Below are 18,471 nucleotides of genomic sequence, written 5' to 3' on the forward strand. Positions count from 1 at the left end.
TTTTGGTATATGGTGTGAGATTTGGGTCTATGCCTAGTTTCTGCCATACTCTTTTCCAGTTTTCCCAGCAGTTTTTTTCAAAGAGTGGGTTCTTATCCCAGAAGCTGGGGTCTTTGGGTTTATCAAATAATAGATTACTATAGTCATTGACTACTGTGTCTTGCATATTTAACCTATTCCACTGATCCACCTCCCTATTTCTTAGCCAGTACCAAGCAGTTTTGATGATTGCTGCTTTATAATACAATTTAAGATCTGGAATTGCTAGGCCACCTTCCCCTGCATTTCTTTTCATTAGTTCCTTTGATATTCTGGACCTTTTGTTTTTCCAAATGAATCTTGTTATTATTTTTTCTAACTCTATAAAATAATTTTTGGTAGTTTGATTGGTATGGCACTGAATAAGTAAATTAGCTTAGGTAGGATTGTCATTTTTATTATATTAGCTCGGCCTACCCATGAGCAACTGATGTTTTTCCAATTATTTAGATCTGATTTTATTTGTGTGAAAAGTGTTTTGTAATTGTGTTCATAGAGTTCCTGGGTTTGTTTCGGAGGTAGACTCCTAAATATTTTATAATGTCTACAGTAAGTTTAAATGGGATTTCTCTTTCTATCTCTTGCTGTTGGGCTTTGTTGGTAATATATAGAAATGCTGATGATTTATGTGGGTTTATTTTATAGCCTGCAACTTTGCTAAAGTTGTTTATTATTTCAAGTAGTTTTTTACTTGATTCTCTAGGATTCTCTAAGTATATCATCATGTCATCTGCAAAGAGTGATAGCTTTGTTTCTTCTTTGCCTATTCTAATGCCTTCAATTTCTTTTTCTTCTCTTATTGCTAAAGCTAAGGTTTCCAGTACAATATTGAATAATAGTGGTGATAATGGACATCCTTGTTTCACCCCTGATCTTATTGGAAATGCTTCTAGCCTGTCCCCATTACATATAATGCTTGCTGAAGGTTTTAGATAGATGCTATTTATTATTTTATGGAAGACTCCATTTATACCTATGCTTTCTAGTGTTTTTAATAGGAATGGGTGTTGTATTTTATCAAAAGCTTTTTCTGCATCTATTGAGATGATCATGTGGTTTCTGTTGGTTTTGTTGTTGATATGCTCAATGATGCTGATAGTTTTCCTAATATTGAACCAACCCTGCATTCCTGGTATAAATCCTACCTGGTCATAGTGTATTATTCTTGTGATAAGTTGCTGCAATCTACTTGCTAGTATTTTGTTTAAAATTTTTGCATCTATATTCATTAGAGAAATTGGTCTACAAATTTCTTTCTCTGTTTTGACTCTTCCTGGTTTAGGTATCAACACCATATTTGTATCATAAAAAGAATTTGGTAAGACTCCTTCTTCACCTATTTTCCCAAATAGTCTATATAGTATTGGAATTAATTGTTCTTTAAATGTTTGATAGAATTCGCATGTAAATCCATCTGGCCCTGGAGATTTTTTCCTAGGGAGTTCATCAATGGCTTGTTCAATTTCTTTTTCTGAGATGGGGTTATTTAAGTATTTTACTTCCTCTTCGTTAATCTGGGCAATTTATATTTTTGTAAATATGTATCCATTTCACTAAGATTGTCAAATTTGTTGGCATATAGTTGGGCAAAATAATTCCTAATTATTGTTTTAATTTCCTCTTCCTTGGTGGTAGCTTCACCCTTTTCATTCTTGATACTAGTAATTTGGTTTTCTTCTTTCTTTTTTTTAATTAAATTAACCAAAGGTTATCTATTTTATTGTTTTTTCATAAAACCAGCTCTTAGTTTTATTTATTAGTTCAATAGTTTTCTTAATTTCAATTTTATTAATTTTTCCTTTGGTTTTCAATATTTCTAATTTGGTGTTTAGTTGAGGATTTTTAATTTGTTCTTTTTCTAGTTTTTTTAGTTGTATGCCCAATTCATTAATCTCCTCTTTTTCTATTTTATTTATGTAAGCATTTAGAGATATAAAACTTCCCCTAAGAACTGCTTTGCTGCATCCCATAGGTTTTGGTATGTTGTCTCATTATTGTCATTCTCTTGAATGAAATTATTGATTGTTTCTATGATTTGTTGTTTGACCCAATCATTTTTTAGGATTAGATTATTTAGTTTCCAATTATTTTTTAGTCTATCTTTCCATGGCCCTTTATTACATATAATTTTTATTGTCATGATCTGAAAAGGATGCATTTAATATTTCTGCCTTTCTGCATTGGATTGTGAGGTTTTTATGCCCTAGTACATGGTCAATTTTTGTGTATGTGCCATGTACTGCAGAAAAAAGTATATTCCTTTCTATCCCCATTCAGTTTTCTCCAGAGGTCTATCATACCTAACTTTTCTAATGTTCTATTCACCTCCTTAACTTCTTTCTTGTTTATTTTGTGGTTAGACTTATCTAGTGCCGAGAGGGGAGGTTCAGGTCCCCCACTAGTATAGTTTTGCTGTCTATTTCTTCCTGTAACTCCCTGAACTTCTCCTGTAAGAATTTGGATGCTATACCATTTGGTGCATGTATGTTTAGTAATGATATTACTTCATTGTCGGTGGTGCCTTTTAGCAGGATGTAGTTTCCTTCCTTATCTCTTTTGATTAGATCTATTTTTGCTTTTGCTTTGTCTGAGATCAGGATTGCTACCCCTGCTTTTTTTACTTCAGCTGACATAATATATTCTGCTCCAGCCTTTTACCTTTACCCTGTATGTGTCACTCTTTTTCAAATGTGTTTCCTGTAAACAACATATTGTAGGATTATGGTTTTTAATCCATTCTGCAATCCATTTCCTTTTATGGGAGAGTTCATCCCATTCACATTCACAGTTATGATTACTATCTGTGTCTTTTTCTCCATCCTTTTCCCCCATTTATGCTTTTCTTTCTCCTTTTTCCTTTCCCCCTTCACTAGTGTTTTGCTTTTGACCACCACCTCCTTCAGTCCCTTCCCCTTTTATTATCCCTTTCCCTTTTCTTCCCCTTTACTCTTACTGCTTCTTCCCTCCCTTCTTTCCCCCTCCCTTTTCTTTCCCCTTTTCCCTCCTACTGCCTATAGGGCAAGTTAGATTTCTATACCTAACTGATTATATTATGCCCTTCTTGAGCCAAATCTGATGAGAGTAAGGTTCAAACAATGCTCCCCCCTCCCTTCTTTCCCTCTGCTGTAATAGGATTTTGTGTCTTTTCCTGTAATGTAATTTACCCTTGTCTGCCTCCTCCTTTCTCAGTACATTTTCTAAGATCAGATTGATCCACTTATTTGGATCCATTTAACCCACTTGATTAGATTTTTTTTTATCATTACATCAAAGTCAACTAATATCCACCCTCTTTATGTATACTCCTTTAACAAGGTGTAATAACAATACAGTTCTCAAGGGTTGCAAGTCTCCTATTCCCTTGTAGGGGTTTAAACAGCCCCCCCAAATTAACAACATATTGTATCCTTCTGTCCCATTTACTTTTTAAGTCACGTGGTCTTTTAATGTAGAAGCTGCAAGGTCCTGTGTAATTCTGACTGTGGTTCCATGATATTTAAATTGTTTCTTTCTGGCTGCTTGCAGCACCTTCTCTTTCATCTGGTAATTTTGGAATTTTGCTATTATATTTCTTGGCATTGTCAATTTGGGATCTCTTTCAGGTGGTGATCAGTGGATTCTTTCTATGGTTATTTTCCCTTCTGGTTCTAGGACTTCTGGGCAGTTTTCCTTTATGATTTCCTGAAAGATACTGTCCAGGCTCTTTTTTTCATCATGATTTTCAGGTAGTCCAATAATTTTTAAATCGTCTCTCCTGAGTCAATTTTCCAGGTTGGTTGTTTTACTGATGAGGTATTTTACATTTTCATCTATTTTTTCATTTTTGTGTTTCTGTTTGACTGATTCTTGCTCTCTCATAGACACATTAGTTTTTATTTGTCCAATTCTGGTTTTTAACAGACTGTTTTCTTCTGTTAGTTTTTGTACTTCCTTCTTCAACTGGCCAATTGTGTTTTTTAGGGACTTGTTTTCTTCAGTGTACTCTTCTGTTAGTTTTTGTCCTTCTTCAATTGGCCAATTGTGTTTTTTAGGGATTTGTTTTCTTCAGTGTATTTTTTTTTCCAGCTAGCCAATTGTATTTTTGAAGGACTCTTTTACCTCCCTCATTTGACTATCAAAATACTTCTTGAGCTCTTCTAAGAAGGCTTTTTGGGCTTCAGACCAGTTCATATTCCCTTTTGTTTTTGCAGATGTGGGTTTGTTGACAATGTTGTCCTCTTCAGAATTTCTGTCTTGATCTTCACTCTTCTCATAATATGAATCTATTGTACATTTCTTTTTACTCATGGTGTTTCTTTATTCCCTGGTCTTTAAAGAGATTGAGCTCTCCTGCTGGGGAACTGAGGGTACTGACCCAAGCTTCTTGTGTTGGGAGCCTAGGTCTTGGTCACTGGCTTTGCATGCTGGGGCCAATTATGCTGGGAATTGGAGGCTGTAGGTTTCTGGCAGCTTACCTTGTGTTGGGCTGGAATCAGCAAGGCTGGAACTTTCAGGCAGTTCTAGGTTGCCTGCTTTTCCTTTCCTTTAGCTTCCTTCAGCTCCTTTTAGATGGGTGCTGCAGGGTGTTTATCTGCCTGGGGCCCCTTGCAGTGTTGTCTCCCTCATTTCTGCTAATGCACTGAGAGATTCCTTTGCAGTGGAGTGTGGAGGCTCCTGGTGGTTTTCTGAGCTGGTTTCCAGCAGTTCCCTCTGCCCTCACTGAGGCACTTGGAGGTCCAGGTGTTGGTGTTTGCCTGCTCTACCACCTGGGCTTCAGGATTTCTTCACAGTTGGAGGCTTCAGGTCTGCTACAGCTCACCTGGTGTTGGGTTGGAATCAGCAAGACCCGGGCTTTAGGAAGCTTTAGGTTGCTTTCTTCACCTCCATTCAGATGAATGTCTCAGGGTACTTGTCCACCTGGGGCCCCTTGTAGTTCTGCCTCCCTTATTTTTGCTGAGGCACTGGGAGACCCATTTGCTGGGTTACTGCGCTGCTGCTTCTTGTCTTTTTCTAGTTCAGGTGTTCCAGGGTTTTTTTTTTCTGGGGTGATATTTTCTGGATTTTCAGAGGTTGATAGGGGAGAGTGAGAGTGGCTACCTTTTCACTCTGCCATCTTGGCTCTGCTAGTAGCTCAATTTAGCGACAGTTTATTCTCACCCCCAAACACAGATCAGGAACTTGCAGAACTCTGACCAAGGAAGACATTGAACAAAATTTGCTCTGGCTTTGACCATTTTGAGAATAATGAAAACTTATAGATTCCCCAGCCTGAACTGTCCCTGAGAGTCTGAGAGACACACCCCTCAATAGCCCAAGAAATTAACAGGACCAACCCAGATCTTCCCTCCAGAAATGCCCAGAGCCTGAGCCTAATATAAAGTCCAAAGTCAGTCCAGTCAACAATCAGTCAACAAGCATTATTTACTATATGCCAGGCACTGTGCTAAGTACTAAGAATACAAACATAAGTAGAAGGAAAAACAATCCTTACCCTCAAAAACCTTACATTCTAATTGGGGAAGAGAACACATAAAAGGAAGTTGAAAAAGGGAGATGGCAGGTACTCAGCAGGAGCCCAGTAGAAGTATAGAATGTGGTTTGGAGGGTAATGGGATAAAGCTAACCTGGATGTCTGTAAATGGAGATTCTGTAAAGAGCCATCTAATTAGAGGGACAGATCACTAGGGCAGAGAGTAATTCCAAAATGCCTATTCCGGAGTTAGAGTGAGGCTTCAGGAAGAAGAGCTGGACATGATAGAGGATGTCTGTCTGGTGCTCAGTATGAAGCAGAATAAGTCATAAAGAAGGCTTGAAGAATGATAAAAAGAAAAGAATCCCACTATAAAAAATTATTATGCTGACAAGGACAGAAACATAGAAGAAAAGAATGTCTTTAAAATATCTACAAGCATATCCTCAAAGAAAAACATCTTGGTTCAACTAAATTCAACTAGAATTCCTGGAAAAAAGGAAGCAAGAGTTGCATGTGATTTGTTTTGTTTTTAGATTTAAAATGTTTTTATAAATGAAAAAGAGCACTAGAGGAAAATATAGAAATAATAGCTATAGAAGAAAGAATTAGAAAGGTAATTAACAATTTGGCACAAGCCATATACAACTTTATCCATGCAACAAATTCCATGATAAATTAGAATGGACCAAACAGAAGCCAGTAACTCCATATCACAATAAGAAATATTAACATAAAATCAAAAGAAGGGAAAAAGGAACAAAATATGAAATATCTCATAACAAAAACAACTGACTTGGAAAACATATTGAGGAGAAAAAAATTTTAAAAATCATTGGACTACCTGAAAGTCATGACCAAAAGAAAGAATATAGACATGATATTTCAAAAAAATGTTTTTTTAAAAAATTGCCTAGATCTCATAGAACCCGAAAAACAAGAATCCACTGGTCACTTCTTGAAAGAAATCAGAAAATGAACATTCCCCAAAACTTCTTAGCCAAAATCCAGAATTTCCAAGTTAAAGCAAAAATGTTTTAGCATCAAGAAAGAAAGAATTCAATCACCAACAAGACGCAGTCAGAATCACACATAGTTTAGTAGCCACTAAGATCGAAGAACAGAGAGCTTGGGATATGCCAGTCCAGAAGAGAAAGGAAATAGGCTTATGTTCAAGAAAAACTTATCAAACAAAACTGAGAATAATCCTACAGTGAGAAAAAAGAAATATGGACCTTTGGTGCAAGGTACTACCTTGCATTCCTGACAAAAAGACCAGAACTCTGCAGAAATATTGATATTAAAATATAAGAGTAAGAGAAACATAAAAAGTAAATGTGAACAAAGAATAATAAAGTACTCAGGGAGGATAAACAGCTTATATTATAACATAGGAAGATGATATATGTGTCTCCTCTAAGCTTATCATCATCAAGGAATTCTAATTATTCAGAAGTCCTGAGAGTGGTTCTGTTATTTCACAATGATCTAAAAAGAAGAATGGAAAGGGAGAAGAAGAGGATTATACAAGAAGGGAAGGGAAATGAAGAGTAAGCAAGATTGTGGAAAATTATCTCACACAATTGGAGTGTGCAAGTAGGCCTATACAAACAAGAAAGAATTAGTTGGGGGAGTGGCTGACACTAACCTCACTCTCATCTGAATTGGTCAAAGGAGAGAAGAATGTATACACAATTAGACTGGGTACAGAAATGCACTTCACTCAACAAGGAAATAAGAGGAAAAGGGGAAAAGAAAGAAGAGGGGAAATAGAGAATGGCTAGATTTAAAAAAGAGAAATTAGTCCTAAACAAAGCAAAATGAACTTTAATAATGAACAAAAATATTTTTACTCTTTTGTGGAGGCAAAGAATTAGAATCTGTGGGAGAATGGGTGCCTATCAATGGGGAAATGGCTGAATAAATTATAGCATATAAATGTTATTGAAAACTATTGTGCTGTAAGAAATAATGAAGGGGATGGTTTCACAGAAACCTGATACATGTATGAACTGATGCAGAATAAACAGTACTACAAAAAACAATTTATTCAATAACAACAGTATTGTAACTTTGAAAGAATTAGAAATCCTGATACAATGTAATGATTTGAGAGAACTAATGATAAAACATGCTACCTACTTCCTCATAAAAAAGTGAGTGCAGAAAGACACAAACATATACATATATGTTCATACATGTGTGTATATGTACACTTATCTATCTGTGTGTGTTTAAATATATGTGTTTTTTTCTCTTTTAAAGATAACATGCTAAAATTTGTTTGATATGACTATACATATTTGTAACAGAGATTTTCCTTTTTCCTTTTCTCATTTGGAAGAAGGAAAGAATGAGAGGCAGAGAGGTAGATTTTTGCTGATTGGGAAAAAAACATAAATTAATTTTTAAAAAGACCTCTTATGTGTAGGAGATAACTTTGAAACAAAACAAGAACGATTCTAATAGTAACTGTTAAAAAAAAGTTCCACTTTCTAACAGATTTATATATTTGTACTTTCACATTTTTTTTTGGTAAGTGACCTTAAATTCATTTATGGACTGAAGTCAAATTATGGTGATAAATCAGTGTTATTGAAGTAACTTGATATAATGAGTACATAGTTGTCTTCAGAGTCTGGAAGACCTGGATTCAAATCCAACCTCTGACATACCCTAGCTGTATAATTCTGGGCCAGTCACTTAAACTCTTGTTGCCCCCAAGTAGCTTTCTGAAAGTATGAAATACAGAGAAGAAGCTGATCTGTCTTGGTGTCAGTAATTAATTTCTCCTTAGAAGTCCCCTGCACTGGTAAAATCACAAGTCTGGTATAGAAGTAAAATTGATATACCTTTTAAAAAGTCACATTTTCAATGTATCGGCGATTATCCCCCATCTTTAAGACAGAATCATTTAAATTTTCTGATAAAAGGAATACAAAAAAAAGATACTATTTTGCTAGAAGTTCAAGGGTGTAAAAAGCCAAGGCTTTGCAATGAGGCAAGTTTGTTGGTCTGTGAATCCATCACATTCCATGGGCATCTGTGGGGACAGTAACTAGCTGCGCCTATTACAACAGTTTCAGTTAATTAGGTTTATAGAGTAATTTTTCTAGAATTGCTTGTACCTAATAAACATCCATGCTTTAAATGTGCACTTACATATCCAATTAAATATTTACCCAAGTTCCACTTGTGGTTGTAAGTTTGGAGGTTTGTACACTCTAGTAAACAAATTTTCTCCATCATAATTTTGGAGGCTAACAACTCTGCCCTTAATATAAATGCAAAAACATACAGTCAAATCTATAAAAGCAGCACCATGGTACCCTTGTTAATATTTCTTACTTATCATCATATGGTTTTATCCCCATATCATTGAAAATAGTCCTGATTCTAAATTTATGCTAGAGTGGGACCTAACTACCAACAGATCTGATTTATTTTCTTCCTTACCTTGCTTGGCTTTATAACCTCTTCTCATTGCATTCAATAGGATGGTAACTTTCTACTGTGTATCAGATGGGACAAACTAGGTTATTATGCCATTGCTACACTAAACTATTTTTTTCCCTTTTGTATTCAATAAAAGGTGCCTGATGAAGTAATGTTACTTTGTTTCCAATTATTCTCTTTTTTTTTCATGAAGGTCAAACAACTGAGAAATTAATATGAATCTTTAGTATTGGATTAAACTATAATTGCATATCTTTCCTACATAAGCCAAGCTGATAGTTTTATTCCTTGATATTAGTTCTGATTATCTTCCCCATTGAATCAGTTGGTGATGGTTTACATCAATGCAATTCTAAATGGAGGATAATGATAACTTTTAGCATAAAAGAAATGTTCCAGCTAAGAAAATAGAGTGTTTTCTGTGTCCTTGGACACCAATGTCTTTTGTGTAGGGACCTATATGACCGTTTAACTGTGTTACACAAATTAATGACTATGTATATATTGAATATATGTATATGATGAATGTGACACACATTAATATGTATTCATATATAATATTTATATGTTACGAATATGTATACAATAGACATGTATATGCATCAAAACTATTTTATGTCCTAGAATCACAAAATCTTAAAGCTGAAAGGGGATCATCTAGGCTAATATAATAATTTTTTTTCAAGCAAAGAACCTGAGATCTAGAGAGAATAAGTGAGATGATCCAAGTTACATAATTAGTTGATGTGAGAACCAGGTCTTGAAAGTCTTCTGATGGTCAATCACTATTATGATATCATAGAATCATATTTAATGACTCTTTTACCTTTGAAAGGCTCAATATTTTTTAAAGTTTCTTTTCAGTTAGTTCTCAGAAAACTAGAAAAACTTGCCTCTATTTGTTGTAATCAGAAAATTGCAGCCAATTTTAGCTTAAAGACCCAGTAACAGCCAATAAAGTAGTTTTGGCCACTGTAAATGCATGTTCGTAGAGTTTATTTATCTGTTGGCTCTAAAATGATTTTGGCTGTTTTTACTTAATACTTAGAATTGAAAAATCTGTGAACTCATTGATTTCTCCCCTCCCTCACATGTATAAAAGCAGACATATAAGAATTATGGGATTTAGGATGTCCCAGAGTTTTCCCCCTAGAGTTGAAAGTTCCACCAGAGAAAGAGTAAAAGGAAATGTCTTAAGTATTTTATTGGCTACTGTTTTGCTATTTGAATAGATAAACGCAAAATAAATTTCCAAATTATTTTTATGTAAGACTATGGCAAAACAATTCCCAAGGCAATTGGGCAGCACTCTTGGCAATTCTCTCCTTTCTACTTAAAAAAAAAAAGGAGTTGGTAGGATCACAAATAATGGAATATTTCTCTAACTTAATTCATTAAAGGACCACAAAGTGATACAGGTTTGGGCTTTGTAAGTTAAACTTAGCAAACACACATTGATGCATAGGTTCAATATTAAGCAAGAAAAAAAGTTACTTAGGAAATCAGAAATTACTCTTCCTGTTTGTCATGTTGGTTTTTTTTCCATTGAGACCTTTTATCCCTAAAGTTGTCCAGGTTGACCACTACCTAGATTTTGAGAACTGATGGGAATTGCCAGCAAGTGTGGTATGACTGTAGGTTAAATTAGAGCAAAGCTGGGTCAGCATCAAGTTGGCATACTTTTTTCAGATTAAAAAGATTCCATGTTCAATTAACTGAGACTGGATAAAAACGGAAACCGAGATTCCTGTTTGGACACTGTCCAGGAAGGATACCAGTTCTTTATAGGTCACTTCTTCCTCTTAGCCACTGGCTAGGGAAACTATCTTTCTGCTGAAAAGCTCTGCAATCCAAGGGAGGTGGGTGGCTTTGGGAAGGAAAGTGACCTCTCCCTTGTAATGTGAAATTGTTGTTTCCCTTAGTGAGTTATTTAACTCATTTCCACCAGTGTTTATGTGAACGCTTGCACTAAATTCATGCAATGACAGCAATAGCCATTTAAAATATGGTTGAAATTTCATGCCCTCAAATTTCCCCTGTTATCTTTAATCTTTGATCATTACAATCCCAAATGGAGCGTTTGGTGAGTTGCAGCTTTATGTTGCTACCATCTAGAATTAACTGGTGTGCTTCCTAAAAAGCCAAATGTTTAATCAATACATATACTACTGTGTATAATAAAAACATTGCTGCCATCAAATTTGAAGAGAGAAGGCCTTTAACTTGAGCCAAATACTTTCCAAAATGGTAAGGGAGATGTTTTTTCATAGATGTCTAATGTGCTGGGGCCAACAGGCAGATTAGTGTATGGAACTGATTTCACATACTGGCAGGAAGAGACTATTAAAGGGATTTGTTTATTTTGAATGTTTTTCAGGACATGGTGCATTTTGAACATGTCCTGCACCTAACTTTTAGCTATGTTGATTTATTTATTTAATTTAGATTGTGCCCTGGCTAACAGCAAACATGATCTTTTTAATAAACCAAAATTTTGTTGACCTTTTGGATGTTTGGAAGAGAAGTTCCCATTTCGAATTGCTAATAAAGTGTGCTGATTGTTTTCCATCAACACATTGGCTTTTAGGGCAGACTTTTCAGATTGGTTATTATCATACTGTGCTCCACAAACTGCATCACTGTGGAATTAAAAGTTGGATTATAATAGGTTTAATCTTCAGTTTAATATTTGTTCCATTGGTGGTCATTTTGTATTCTCGGCTTTGAAGAGATGAGACTCTTTGGGTAGCCATTTAAAACCAAGCAGAGAGATTGCTCATCAATACATATTTTATCTTTTATTCATGATAGATTAGAGATGGGCAGCAAAGTTGCTATGTACTGAAGAATAAAGATTTAGAACAAGCATCAAAAGGAGTTATTTATTTGGAGATGGATATCATATATAATCCGGTAAGTCTAAAAGGAGCTTCTCCTTCATGATTCCCTCTAACCAATCTGTTGAATTCCTTGGCATCCACCTGCCATGGCCCTTAGATGTGAAAGTCAAACATAAATCATTCCAGGTCTGGTTGCATCTAAAAGGAGGGGTGACCATTTTTCTTTGGTCTTAAAGCTGAAATGTCTGTCACAAAAGAAAGTCAAAATTATTTTGCTTACTTTATTGTCTGCTGTATGTAATCAAGGAGAGGACCCAATTGTTAAAGTCTGCCATCTTTTGCTTCAGAATACAAGCTGTTATGTTACAGTAACTTACTGTAGCTCATACTAGCATACCATTCATTGTACTTCAGTAATTCTCTCAATTAGTATGCTCAGAAAGTTAACAAAGTAAGTTTTACCCATTTGGGTACACTTTAACAACTGACATCCATCTCTCCTCAGTCACATATTCTGCTTCATATGAAAGATAGGTCAAGAAAATTCCCATGATTACATTATTTAGAACTTCCTGGGTTGTAGGTCACTGCTATTCACTCCTCTCTTCTAATTCCCTCTCTCCCTAATACACATCCTAAATGTGTTTATATCGATATGTATTATTGCAAAGACCAACAAGAAATTGCTTGTTTCCTTTTTTGCTCTGCACTGTAGGCCAGCTCTGATCACTTCTATCTTATTGGTAAGTCCCCATAAGCAGAAAAACTATGAAGAATTAATTTTTAAAAGTTAATGTAATCAGCCTGAAGCTAAATATAAATATATTCTTATGAAAGCACCCATAATTCAGTTTAATGTCATTTAATCATGTGAAAAAATAATAGAAGTAGATAGGGAAAGCACCTAGAATTCAAAATTCATTTGCCTCTTACACTAAAAATCAAGAACTGACTTTAGCTACTTGATGTTGTTAGAAGTTGTGAGGGCAGTTTGGATAACAATGAAAAGTTTAGGAACTCAGTGAACCACTAGAACATTGAGTACAGCTCTGCAGTAGTTAAAAATCTTCCACTGATTTAGAAAGGTTCAGTGAGGGTCTTAAATAATCCTGAGTTTCAACCTGCCCTGCCCAATGGTCTCATTAAATCAAGTCCATTGAAATGCTTGTAATTTCTTCCCAGGCCTTAGCCTCATCCTTGTAGGTCCCTAATTCATTGGTGCTCTCTGCTAAAAAAACAAACCAAAAAACCAAGAGTATCACAATGTATTGGCTTATTACTATTATTATTATTAATTATTATTTGTTTGATGAAAAAGAAGTCAGTGCAAAAGCTGCCATTTTAAAACTTTTTTTTGTTGTTTAGGTAAAAGCAAGCATTAGGACCTTTACACCCAGAGAAAAGCGCTTTGTTGAAGATAGCCGCAAGCTTTCCAAAAAGGTAGGTCAATATCTGCCAACTTATTTGTACACTCAGTCATCATTAGAAGTGGTTATTTGGTGGTGGTCTTTTTTTAAAATTTCTTTTTTAACCTTAAAGCTAACACTTCAATAAGAAATGCAGGAAGGGGATAACCAGGGAATAGGGGGAGAGGAGAGGGAAAGGTAGGAATGAGAGGGAAGAGAATGAGAGGAAGAAAAGAAATCTATTGAATGAAATAGAAGTGATCAAATCATGACACACTCATCTCTCTTCTTCTCTCTCTCTCTCTCTCTCTCTCTCTCTCTCTCTCCCCCCACCCCCTCCCTTTTACTTATCATTTAAGGAACACGTCTTTCTTGATTTGTTAATCACCTGCATTAATGCCTTCACTGTCTGTTCTATCCATGTCTCTTATTGATGGTCCTTTAAAATTAATAAGCTTTTATGCCCATGTTATCAATAGCTAAATGAATAGTATAGGAGAAGAGGATGTATAGCAAAGGGTCAGCCATTGATTCCCTAATATGATCTTCACCCATGGCCTCCCTAATTATTTTAGGTTTGACTACAAGGTTAAATGTTATGGTTTTCTGCCCTCTTTTGAACAAAATACCTTTCCTCTGCCTGATGCACTTAGTTCCTCTCTCATCATTTCAAAGAAAAGTGAAGATAAGGTCGTGCTAAAGGAAATACCACATATTTACTATGACCTTTGCATTCTTTTTCAGAGTCCCTCCCTGTCCTACTTAGAGACAATTCAGGATTTTATTCTGTACCTATTGTCCCTCTTCAGTTGTGTACCAAAGAACAAAGTGTCCCTTTTTAAAGTGTTTATTACTTCCACCATTTCCTGTGTGGGGAACAGCTGTGGATTACATAAAATAGTTAAAAATATCCACAATGGTATCTTATCATTCTTTGGGTTTCTAAAAAACTGTGAAGTATACTTATGAAAAATCCAGAATGTCTTCCGAAATTAAGCAACATTTTGTTTAGACCATTATAATATTGTCATATTTTTCTCAAGTAAATTGTGGATTTTTAGTATTTCATTGCTCTTACTATATTTACTTGAATGCCAAAACTGTATGGTGAAAATGAATTAGTTCTTTTGCAAACAAATTGAAATGAAAAACACTGACCTAGGTAGAAGTCAGGAGATATGGATTCTAGGCCTTGTTTTGTTACTAGCTAGGTGACCTGAGGCAAGTCCTTTTACCTGTATGAGATTTGCCTTATTCAATTCTAAAATAAAGTAGTTTGGTTAGATAACCTCTTTAGAACCATCCTAGCTCTCGGATTCTTTGAATCTATGAACAGCTTTGTCATATTTTAAAATTTTCCTTTTGCAACACACTAAAACCCATTGGGAATATGAGTGACAGTTTTCTAATGGGCAGATTTCAAGTGGTCAGAGGAACAGAAATCATATGGAAAATATCAAATAGAATATGAGACCTAGAAAAAAAAACCTTTAAGCCATCTCATTCAACCCCCTAATTTTTGAAGAGACAGAAACTGAGGTCAAGATAAATTCTGCGGCTTTACCAAGTACACAGTAAATTGCCGTTGGGGTTAGGATCATGGCACAGGTTTACTAGCTGCCAGGTCTTTTTATAATTATTATTATTACATTAGGCTTCCTCTTTCTATGTTTCAACTAGCATGTGTTCAGATCTAATATTTGAACGAGAATTCTCCATTATCTTGCTTTTTCCCTGGTCGAATCTTTAACTAGCATGATTTTTAACATACACATTGTTTCTTACCAGTTTCTTACCAGGCAGAAAACTCAAGAGCATTTCATGGTAAAGCTATTCCTTCCCTGTGACATCTTTAAAACCAAACAAAACCCAGCAACTCCTATGGTTTTATCACCTAAAAAATCATTGTCTTATACAATAATAAAGAGACATGAATTTCTTCTTCAGATGAATCTTTTACTTTTTTCCTCCTGTTGATAAGGATCTATTCAAAATAAAACTTCAGATGAAATCTCAGGATTTTTTTAAAGATGAATTAACAGAGAATGAATCAAAAATATGCAAAAATATATGACAAAATATCATGTTAATGTATCTGAAGGAAGGATTTTCATTCAGCTCATTCTTTTTCTTGTTTTCTCCTTACCATTTATCAGATTTTATCAAGGGATGTTGATCGTGTGAAAAAAATTACTATGGCAATATGGAATACAGCACAGTTCCTTAAAAGTTGTTTCCAGTGGGAATCTACATTGAGGAGTATAATAGCATTTGTGGTAAGTGGTTCTTTTCATGTTCCAGTAAGCTGAAGAGATCTTTTTACTCTCAGTATCAAAAGTGTAGTGGGACCTGATTAATTTGGAGTCTTAGAGAAATATCCCATATCGATGATGTTTTGACCTATAGAAATGCTCAGTACCATCATTAATGGTCTTGGAACCCACTCTTGTACTGAAATTATTCTCTCCAGGTTCCTAAAATATTTTAATTATTAGATTCTCTGGGCTTTTCTCAGTCCCCAAGCTACTTGACCTTTGCAGCTTTGGTCAAACACTCCCTGTTCGATTCTTTTTTCCACTCTTGGTATCTGTGGTGTTCCTCTCCTGGTTCTCATCCCACATAGGTAACTGTTTCTTCTGAGGATCATTTGCTGAATCGCATGATCCTAGATTTAGAATTGGAAGGGACCTTACAGGTCATCTAATCCATTTTACAAATTAGATGCTCCCCACAGTGGAGAAATAGGTAGATATAAATAGAGAGAGTAACATGCGTTTCTATGTAGCCATATATAGATAGATAGATGAAAGATGGCTAGATAGATATAGATAGATGATTAGATAGATAGATGAAAGATGGCTAGATAGATATAGATAGATGATAGAGAAAAGATGGACATTTGGCAATTATCAAGTGGAGATGAAAATCATCTCTATTTCTATTGAAAGAGATATATGTAGATATAGATATATAATTTCTAATCTCTCTCCTGAACTTTAGTCCCACATCACTAAGTAATGGCTATTATCTCTTGGATGTAATGCTAGCATGTATATTCAATATGTTCAAAATGGAACTCATTACTGCCCCCCCTTCCAATTTCTCTATTTCTGTTGAAATCATCATTCTTCTCCTCACCTAATTTCACAACATTGGAATCATCCTTAACTCTTCTCCTCCTTCTCTGATAAATCTTTTCATTTCCATTGTGTGGTTTGCCTCTGCCATACATACACATATAAGTGTGTGTCTATGCATCTTGAATTGTTTTCTTTTTCTCCATTCACATGGTTCCTACTCTAATTTGGCCCCTAATCACCTCTCATTTAGACTTAGCCAATTCCTAATTGGCTTCCCTACCTCCAGTCTCATACTTCCTCTAATCTGTCCTCCACATAGATGCCAAATCAATATTCTTAAAGAACAAGTCTGACCATGTCACTTCTCTACTCAACAATCTTCAGGGGATCCCTATTGTCATTTGAATGAAATACATACTCCTGCATTTATAGCCCTTCAAATCTGGGTGCTGCCTACTTTTCCATAATCTTATGTACTCTACATTCCAGCTAAGCTTGCCTTCAGAATTCATCACGCCTCTTCCAGTTCTCCCTACCTTTGTATAGAATGTGTTCTTGCCTAAAATATAGCTCTATTTTACCGTCCTAACAAAATCCTAATTTCCTTCAAGCCTCAGGGAAGGTGCTGCCTCTTGTGTGAAGTTTTTTCCTGATACCGCTTGTTAGCCCTTTCCCTCTCAACATTATTTTCAATTTACTTATCAGTATGCATGTTGTATACACAGAGAAAGATACACACACACACACACCAAAAACCAAAAACGAAAAACAAAACCCACATAAGATTCTTGAAGATATGGACTATTTTATTTGTTTCCCCCACCCCACATCCTTATTGCCTAGGCATAGTGAGTAGACAACAAATGCCTGTTGAATTGGATCATCATATTAGGCAATGCAATATTGTGTGGGAGTAGGGAAGCAATCAGTAATCATACTGATTTTTCTGGAGACAATGCTATTTGGGATCACTTTATTATTCTTATTGTTTTCTTTTTTTAAGCTTTTATTTAGTATTTTATTTTTCCCCAGTTACACGTAAAAACAGTTTTTTAACATTCATTTTAAAAACTTTGAGTTCCAAATTCTTTCTCTTCTTCCCTCTCCACCCCCTCCTCCCCATTGAGAAGGTAACAATTCCATATAGGTTATGCATGAGGATCACTTTATTATTGACCAACTTATTTGTATCCCATGCACATATGTGACATAAAAAAGAGAGGGTTAAGCTTGGAGTAAAGAAGATACCAGTGCAAATTCCTTCTATGCCACTTTCTAAGGGTGACAATGTACATATTTAGTCCTTCTGAGCCTTGAATTCTCCATCTGCAAAATGTAGATAATATCTATATGACAAAAATAGTGCTAACTTTCCTCTCTAATATTAGTTTGAAAGTTATTTGAAGCTTGAAAACTTGAAATGACATTTCTATAGTACTTCATTATTTAGCTTCAAGCCCCTATGGTGTAAGGTGGGCTTGGGATTGTTATAGACATTTCTAAACCTTCCCTAGAGTGGAAACCTATTATCTTTATGAGAATTATCTTCCTCTCTGATGAGAGTGTGTTGTACTTATTTCTGAAGTTGATCCTATTTTCTACATGGTTGAGGTTACTGACAGCTTTACCTCCAGTTAAGTGGGACATTACTATACTGTTGTTGCTTCTTTGTTTCTTTATCTGTTGTTACTTTGAAGTTGCCAAAGACACCTGTTTCAAGAAAATATTTTAGCATTCGTGTTAATCAAAGTTTCTCCATATTTGTCACTATTTCCTTGATTTGCATCCTCACATTTCTTTAGTTGATGGCTGCTTCCATGCACTATGATTAGCTTCTTGCTCCACCCTTCCCCCAAGTTCCCTTTAAAACTTCCAGCATAGAATTTCACTACTCTCAGGCAGAAAAGAAATATCAAAATTATTTATTTCATGTTTTCACTAGCCTCCAAATGCATCAGTTAGTTGTTACTTATTGAGTACATGGCAATTTGATGTTACCATAGTTTGGGGAAGAGAAATGGTAACCTTAAAAGAATTTCTTTAGGAGAATTTTTAAAATATTGATTAATGGCCTCCAAGATTGATCCAAAGAATTAATAAAAAAAAAAAACTAATAAACACCAATGGGCTAGTGAACTAAAGGAGAATTCTGAAACTTACTTGAACATGGGCAGAGTGGGAGGTCATTTGTCTTTCATTCT

General features: G+C 35.2%; 1 protein-coding gene across 5 annotated transcripts in view; it reads left to right on the top strand.

Moving 5' to 3' along the window:
• The window catches only part of MCTP2 (multiple C2 and transmembrane domain containing 2), a 285,321-nt gene that overhangs the window by 177,223 nt on the left and 89,627 nt on the right, over positions 1-18,471 (top strand). For all 5 annotated transcript variants that reach the window (XM_078151162.1, XM_020964224.2, XM_020964238.2 and 2 more), the window contains 3 exons: positions 11,756-11,857; positions 13,150-13,224; positions 15,347-15,466. In XM_078151162.1, coding sequence (XP_078007288.1) covers positions 11,756-11,857; positions 13,150-13,224; positions 15,347-15,466 — 297 coding nt within the window. The remainder of the gene's footprint in view (positions 1-11,755; positions 11,858-13,149; positions 13,225-15,346; positions 15,467-18,471) is intronic.

Source organism: Phascolarctos cinereus, unplaced genomic scaffold (genome assembly GCF_003287225.1).
Source record: "Phascolarctos cinereus isolate Bilbo 61053 unplaced genomic scaffold, phaCin_HiC Scaffold_3;HRSCAF=262, whole genome shotgun sequence".
NCBI classification, from domain to species: domain Eukaryota; kingdom Metazoa; phylum Chordata; class Mammalia; order Diprotodontia; family Phascolarctidae; genus Phascolarctos; species Phascolarctos cinereus.